An 8,049-nucleotide genomic window follows, 5' to 3' on the forward strand; every position below is an offset into this window, starting at 1 on the left:
TCCTGTGGGTTGGGGCCAGCCAGCTAAGCTGCCTGAGTTTTGCACCAGGGGAACTTGTTGGCAATGGGCCTGTTCTGAAGGCTGTCAGAGCAAATGCTGCTCCCCTGCTCCTTATTTTTGCTAAAACAAAGATGACAAACCGAACAGAAGTCAGGACCTCAGTAATTACAGTGGCTGCCACAAAAGCAGCATGGACTTCGGTTCCCATTACTTAAGTTTAACATGTTAGCCATGCATCAATGCATTCAATTAAAATGTGACCTAAACCTCACGCAGGGGCAACTATTTCCAAGTCCCATAATGAAAAGCAAAGGGGTTGACACTTTTCATCATCTGTAGGCGTTACTTACACCTAGCCTCTTCTCCGTGTGTTCTTTTTCTGTTCACCCTCCTTGAGTCAAAAGCAGAGCTAGCCATGCAGCCCAGAAATCTTTTAAACATCTCTCCTGTGTGGTGGTATTTCCTACTCGCCTATGCTGAGCTTCTGATTAAGGAGCAAGCAGAATTATTTCTGCAGGTGGAAAGACCTGCTTAGGGAGTGAAAAGACCAGAGAAAAGCGATCAGGCTGATGAATTTACTGAGTGAGAAAATGTCTCCTGCCCTGCATCCTGCAAGGGAGACTACACGAAGGCAGTGTGGGTTACAGCCAGCAGAGAGTGGCTGTGCCTGACTTGAGGAACCTCTCCTCTTCTACTGCAAGGGTTCATGAGTGGATGGCTCTGATGTACCCTAAACATTGCGTGTGTTGCAGACTCTTAAGTCAATCTCTTAGGGACAGGTGCATAACAATAGGCTTCTGTGGGACTTTATTTCTGGTGGTTGGCCTGACGTACAGACAGCTTTCCTTCTGTCCTTGAGGAGGAGGCAGAAGTGAGCAGGGGACTTGTGGTTGACTGTGTTTTCTTGAGGAAAACCCTGACTTGTAGCCTGCTTTCTGGATTCTGTGATTTTTATCTGTTCAGTGATGCAAACCTCGTGGCAAATATTCCAGACTGTTGTTGGAAAGAGAAAAGAAGAGCCTGTCAGAGACTTCCCTCTAGTAAGCTTAAGGTGTTTTGTGCAAGTCCTGAAGCCTGAAAAATAGACATATTTTTTTTTAAAAGGAGCTGCGTTCTTGGTGTGTGTTGCATTGCTTGGTGGCAGTGCAGCTCTGAGATGTACTTAATGTTTTCCCACTGGTTCTGCTTTTCTTAGGACTGACTCAGGTCCCCCAGGTACAAAAGACAGAAATTTCCTTTACTGCCTCCGATGCCAAAAGTTTTGAGCCATATGTGAAGAACCTGGAGAAGTTCTTGAAGGACTACAGTGCTGAGGCACAAAATGAAAACATGGTATTTGAGGACTGTGGGGGTAAGTCTCAATTGTTTCCTGTAGCTCAGGGCTCTGACCAGTGCCTCTGTGTCAGGTCCATCAGAAGCTGAGGGTGAGCAGTGGCAGTCTCGATGTCTCTGGCTTTTTGTTTTCTTGTAACCAACAGCATGTTGGTAAACTGGCAGACTCTGATTTCAGTCATGTGGCTGCTCATTGAATTAGTTTGTACAGACCAGACTTGGCCAGGGATGGACCTGGAAGCTTTTTGTGGAGGTTATATGGTTGGCAGCTCCCAGATTTCACTTGGAGAAAGTTGCAGCTGGCTCTGGGGAGCACGTGGCGCTGACCTTATCCTCTCTGAAAGCCACAGGGGTTTTACTGGTGACTTTGCTAAAGCCAGCATCGGTCCTCTTGATGCAATGCGGCAAAGCATTGAGGAGGCATTAACCTTTAATAGATTACATGTGGTAATGCGAGTGAGACTATCACCTCATAATACGTGCATGTAAAATCTGAGGGGAGCCTGCTTGTAGAAGATGTTGAAAAAAAAAATCTCTGAGCCAAGTGGTTACAGATGTGTTTGTCCTCTTGTTGTCTGGAAGAATCCTCAGTTAAAAAAACAAAACTCCTGCAAACCTGCTGATGTGGGAGCAGCCCCCGTGTGGGTGGTGCCTGGATGCGGGTCTGTGGCATCAGCCTCAAGAAGGTGGTGTAGTGTCAACAAGGGGGGGAATCCAAACTAGACAGGAAGCATAAGTGTTGCTGTTCTTGACAAGCAAAAGATGACATTGCATGTGGTTGTCTTTCCATTCTCCCACTGTGACAGACACACCTAAAGATTACAAAGAGAGAGGACCATATAATGATGCCCAGGGCCAGAAGAAGATCTGCAAGTTCAGACGTGAATGGCTGGACAACTGCTCTGGATTACATGATCCCACCTTTGGGTACGGTAGTGGCAAACCATGCATCCTGGTCAAGCTCAACAGAATTATTGGCTTCAAACCTCAGGCAAGTATCTCTTCTCCTTCTAGCAGAAGCTAGTGATAGGAAGGAGGAATTGGCTTCAGGGGAGAGATCAGGATATAAACCCCATCTGCAGAGGAGAAATTGTGAGACAATTTGAGTAACTGGCTTTGAAAATAGTTTCCATTAAAAAGCAATGAAAACTGCATGCTGCGAGTTGGTAACAAGTAGTAATGAACCTCAGAGTGCAAACTCCTGTTTATTTATCTGGTAACTTTGGAGCCTGCTTACTGAATTGCACTAACGAGGGTATTTTCTTTAAATGGTAAAGCTCCTTTTAAGGTCCTGTGTGTTTCCATGGGAGTGTCCCAGACTGACTCCTTCTGTAGTAAGATCAGTACATTGTGCCATGCTCTTATCCACTCCGTGCTTTCCTCAGGCAGCGTGGAGTTGACTGCCTTGCTAAAACCACTTAATTAAATGCAGCAGTGCTAATATTAACTATCAGACAGAAACATGGGCTATAAAGTGTAAATTGCATCTAAGAGTCGGGCATGGCTCTTGCTGCAGGAGAGATGAGGAAATCTTTAGGTTACTTGATGCAGTTTCCCAAAGGCTGTGGGATGTGTTCTGTCACCTGCTTACTCTGTGCTGCACCTGAAGGCGTGTTTGCAGTAATGCTGAAGGATATTAATCTCGACAGGAAAACAGCTTCTACTTCTAGATTTCGCCCAAACCCATTTAAATACTAAAAATTTCTCTAAGAATTCAGAGCACATACGGTAGAGTAAGGTGCTGTGCAAAATCTGCCACTCCATCTTCCCGGTGGAGGACAGTGCAAATGGCATGCTGAGCCACCTTCAGCCTCGTCTGTTGGTGCAGTCAAGGATGAGGAATGGTGCTGCCTACCTAATGAGTTGTGAGGAATATTTTTATTTTTTTGAAGGGAGCTTGCCCTGTGCTAAAAGTAAAGAGTTGAATTTTGACTCATCAGATCCAGGGTGGAAGCAGTGGGTGTGTTTTAGTGGGAATGTGCTGTGCTTGATAGGTGGTGGCTGTGGGATCATGCAAGATGTGCGTGTTTGATGACTGGGGCAAAGAAGGGTTTGGTGTTTTCCTCTTTTCTTTGCCACAGAGCTCTGAAGAGCTCCAGACCGTGCAAGACAGCAGACTCTAATGAAGGAATGACTACATGTTTCATTTAGAAGTGACCTGTGTATCCAAGGCAATACGTGATTCCCTTGTTCTGTGCTCCAGCAGAGCCCCTGTGGCTCTTGTGTTGGACAAGGGGTCTGTAAAGCAGACCTGAGACTTGGATGGCAGTGAAACAAAACTACCGCGCTTGTGCAGAGACCAAAGTCCAGCATCAGAGCTGGCACTCCCACCCATGGTGCCACTGGGTGCCTTTGTCCTTCCCTGCAGGTGGTGTGGCAGTTCAGCAGTGGCAGGGTGCGACTGATGCTCTTTGTTCCTGTGTGTTTCCAGTCTGCAGGGCAGGTGGGTGGGTGGCTGATCCTCGCGCAGTGCCTCTCTCTGCCACTGCCCAGACTTCGCATAAACCAGCCCTGCCAGCCAGTGCTCTGCCCTGTGATGCTTCCCCCAGCGACACTGCAAAATTAAAAATAGCCCGATCTGCTTCCCTTGGTATCCACAGCGGTAAAGCTGTAAGGACAACAACTGCTTGGGTGAAGTTCCCCTGCTTCGAGTTCCATTACGCTGCTCGTCTGGCTCAAGAACTGCCACCAAGAGCTGTTGGCTTTGGAAGGGATTGTGAGCTAGAAGGGATTGCGGTTATCGGGCATGTCTTCAGTATCGCTGACCTTGGCCGCTGCAAAGGTGCTCTGGTCTGCAGAGCAGTGTCCAGTGTGTGATGTTCCCCTTGTTTTGTGTTTCTTCTAGCCTCCAGTAAATGACAGCCTCCCTCCAGAGGTTATGGCGAAAAACAACCCATTCCTTATCCCTGTCCACTGCTCTGCCAAGGTAGGTTGAAATGCAACAGAGCAGAGTTGGGAAGGTGCAGGGGAAGACTTAAGTCTTTGCCCAAGTGTAGCTTCCCATCTCCTTCTGCCAATGAGGGGTTGGTTCTTACTTGGGACATCTTGCCCCTTTGGAACATGAGTTTCTCAAAACCACACTGATGATGGATGCAAGTTGGTGCTGCCCTTGCAGGGATGAGTAAAAGTGGGGCCAGATACTACAAGGTATCCTCGAAAGTGGCTGTTTTGCTTCCACGTGCTGTACTGGAACTCTTAGCCCAGATGGCTGATAAAAGCACTCCAGGGAAGGGCTGTTCACTTGGCATTGTAAAGCAACCGAGAAACAGCCACTTTTTTTTTTCTTAGCCAAAGATACTGCATTGGTACGACAGGAAGCTGTGGTGGTTACTGAATCATAGAATGGCCTAGGCTGGAAGGGACCTTAGAGATCATCTAGTCCAACCTCCCTGTCATGGGCAGGGACGCCTCTCAACTAGATCAGGCTACTCAAGGCTCCGTCCAACTTGGCCTTGAACACCTCCAGGGAGGGGGCAGCCACAACATCTCTGGGCAATTTATTCCAAAGTCTTGCCACCCTCGTACTGAAGAATTTCTTCCTAAGGTCTAATCTATTCTCCTTCAACTTAAACCTGTTTCCCCTTGTCCTGTCAGTGGATGCTCTTGTTAAAAGACCCTCCTCAGTCTTCCTGAGGTTTTAAATAAAGAAAAGTCCTTTTCCTGGCTGATGCATGCTGGGAGGTGCTTGTTGTGTAGCTGCTGGTTAGACAGCACTGAAGTGTCCCCTTCACCACTGGGACATCCTTGTGCTGTCAGAGTGAGGACCAAAGAGAGGTCAGGGTCTTGGTGAAAAAAGCAGCCGCTGCGAGGGAGAAGAGCTGCAAAAGGTGGTGTTTGGGTGACCGTCATTGTTTGTTTTCCCTTTTTCCCCTGCTCTAGAGAGACGAGGATGCTGACAAAATAGGCACTGTGGAGTACTATGGGATGGGCGGCTACCCTGGTTTTGGCCTGCAGTACTACCCCTATTATGGGAAGCTCCTGCAGCCACGGTACCTGCAGCCGCTGGTGGCCGTGCAGTTCACCAACCTGACCTACGACTTGGAGGTGCGCGTGGAATGCAAGGCCTACGGGCAGAACATCCTGTACAGCGACAAAGACCGCTTCCAGGGACGCTTTGATATTAAATTTGACATAAAAAGCAGCTGATTGTAAGCACAACTCTCTTCCCCACCCCCTACCTCCCCTCCTCCTCCTAGCCATTTAAAAAGGTTAAAAAAAAAAAAAAAGAACAAAAAAGAAAACCTACTAGTCTTGAACAAACTGTCATACGTATGGGACCTACACGTAATCTATATGCTTTACACTAGCTTTCTGCATTTACTAGGTTAGAATGTAAACAAAGTGTAGCAATAGCGACAAATATTTATTCTACTGTAAATGACAAAGGAAAACAAAATTGAGCCTTGGGACATGCCCATTTTTACTGTAAATTATGATTCCATAACTGACTTGTAGTAAGCAGTGTTTCTGGCCCCTAAGTATTGCTGCCTTGTGTATTTTATTTAGTGTACAGTACTATAGGTGCATACTCTGGTCATTTTTCAAGCCATGTATTGTATCTGTTTTCTACTTCTTGTGAGCAAAGACTTTTGCTGTCCAGGGTGTAAATACTCAATGGGACTAGAACTGGCATGATACTTCTCATTATTTTGTTTCTTTTCAAAGAAAGGCCCACCTGTGAGACTATTTAACAGCACTCCATAAGGCTTCTGACTTTTCCATGGTATTAGGGTATTTTATTTGGAGGGGTGGCAGGGGAAACTAACTTAAGTGAAGTTAAAGAGACTAGATGATTGTGTACTGTGCTTTGTAGCGAATGCTGTCTCTCTCTTTTTCTCTCTCTCCACCTTTTCCCTCATCCTCCAGTATGTTGTGTGAGAGACCGGGTCAGCCTATCACTCTCCTCAGTGATAGGCATGACTCTTTGCTTTTTATATTTTTTTTTTTCTTCTTTTTTTTTTTTTCCTGCTGGAGGCATCGCACACTGTGGTGCTAATGTCTTTATTGAATGTTTTAACCATTTTCATGGTGGAAGAATTTTATATTTATGCAGTTGTACAATTTTATTTTTTCTGCAAGAAAGTGTATTGTATGAAATAAACCAAAGTCACATGTTTGAAAATAAATCTTTATTTTAAACTTTATAAAAGCAATGCAGTACCCCATAGAATGGTGTTAAATGTTGTCTAAAGTGCAAAACTCTATGTTCTATCATGTAATAATAGCCAGGAGTACAGTGCTCTTGTTGACCTTGTATTTCAGTCAGGTTGAAACATTGGACAAATAAATGAATGAACACACTGTCCTGTCTGCACGTCTTTTGCATGGGGTGAGGATTGAGCCTGTTCCTTAGGTGTCCAGAATCTTGAAGAAGTACTGCACCTAGTTTGAACAGAAAATACACTGTTGTTCATTCTCACCTGAATGTGTTGGGAGGGCTTTAAATTGCTGCTCCCATCCAGGAGCAAAGGTGTTGCTGCATGTCACCTCTAGAACAGCAGGGCGGGGTTGGTCAGCTTCCCCTCTCCCTGAGAGACCACAGTGGCACACGTGCCTGTGAGCACATCAGTCATGAACAACCCCCCCCCCAAACGATTTTCCATGTATTTGCCCTTACTGCATGTTTTCCACAGCAGGATGCACAGGCCACACATTCTAGTAGTAACTACAGGTAGAAATGTTTTATCCTTAGCGTGAGAGGTCTGGACCCGAGGGGTAGGCAGATGCTGAAGTCACAAGTAGGAGAAAAAAATGCAGAGTTTCACGGCACAGGCCTGTTTTGCGTTGCTGCGGGGCCAACAGCTCAGCACTGAGAACAGGCAACGCCTGATGGGGTTGTTCTGACGTGAAAAAACGTGGCAGCTGCCGTCCTGCCAGAGTCAAGATCACTTTACGCTGTGTGACGCGGTGCAGCAGGCAGTATTTCTCTGTGTAAAGCGACAAAACACAACTATCTTAGAGCAAGCTGTCTGCTAAAGCCCTCCTAATCGGAATGCACGATGCTGGAAAAGCAAGCTGCTAAACTTTTTGCCATCTGCTAGACAGGAATGCACAGGAACCACAGGCTACAGCGGAGGGTGTGCACACTCGGTGGTTTCACACTCTTCCCACGGAGCAGGAGCTGGTGGAAATCTCACCTGCAACCGCTTCATTTGCTGTTCTGTGTTTACAGGGAGGCAAAGATTTAGCAAAGATGCAGTGAGTGTAGTACAAAAACGCTCCCTGAAAGACGCTCCACCTGCACAGGAGCTGCAGGAGAGCTGAGCCAGTTTGGATCCCAGCAGCTGGTGGATGTCCTACTGCCACCATTTTGGGGGAGGGTGGCAATAGAAGTGCATAGCTCAATATTTGGTAGGATCAACTGCCCCTCCAAGTCAGTTCTTTCTTAGGTTCATAGTCTCTGATGGTTTATAAAAATAATAAAAATAAAATAATCACCCACCAAACTGCTTTATTTATAAAAGCCTCAACTCATGGGTAGATAATTTATGTCCTCTTAATTTACCATAGGTGCACAAAGTCCAAGCATAAACTAGTAATAAAGATAATGGCTTATTCCAGGAGTTGGGACAAACTTATAGTCATTGTGTTGACTTCAGTGAGCAAGAGTCAACAGAGGCTCATATAATCTACTCTTAGTAATAGCACATGAAATAAAGCAGAATCAAACCTTTACCATTCTCCCTTCCCTTGCCCCCTCCCCTCCCCACCCCCCAT

General features: G+C 46.1%; 1 protein-coding gene across 1 annotated transcript in view; it reads left to right on the plus strand.

Annotated features, from left to right (window-relative positions):
* Positions 1-6,633, plus strand: part of ATP1B1 (ATPase, Na+/K+ transporting, beta 1 polypeptide) — a gene marked incomplete at its 5' end in the record, with an annotated part of 12,686 nt that extends 6,053 nt beyond the window's left edge. Inside the window, 4 exons of the mRNA XM_009866730.1 lie at positions 1,196-1,351; positions 2,139-2,323; positions 4,178-4,258; positions 5,212-6,633. Of these exons, the coding sequence (XP_009865032.1) occupies positions 1,196-1,351; positions 2,139-2,323; positions 4,178-4,258; positions 5,212-5,478 (689 nt within the window). The remainder of the gene's footprint in view (positions 1-1,195; positions 1,352-2,138; positions 2,324-4,177; positions 4,259-5,211) is intronic.
* Between the last annotated feature and the right edge of the window lie 1,416 nt (positions 6,634-8,049).

Source organism: Apaloderma vittatum, unplaced genomic scaffold (assembly GCF_000703405.1).
Source record: "Apaloderma vittatum isolate BGI_N311 unplaced genomic scaffold, ASM70340v1 scaffold18993, whole genome shotgun sequence".
NCBI classification, from domain to species: domain Eukaryota; kingdom Metazoa; phylum Chordata; class Aves; order Trogoniformes; family Trogonidae; genus Apaloderma; species Apaloderma vittatum.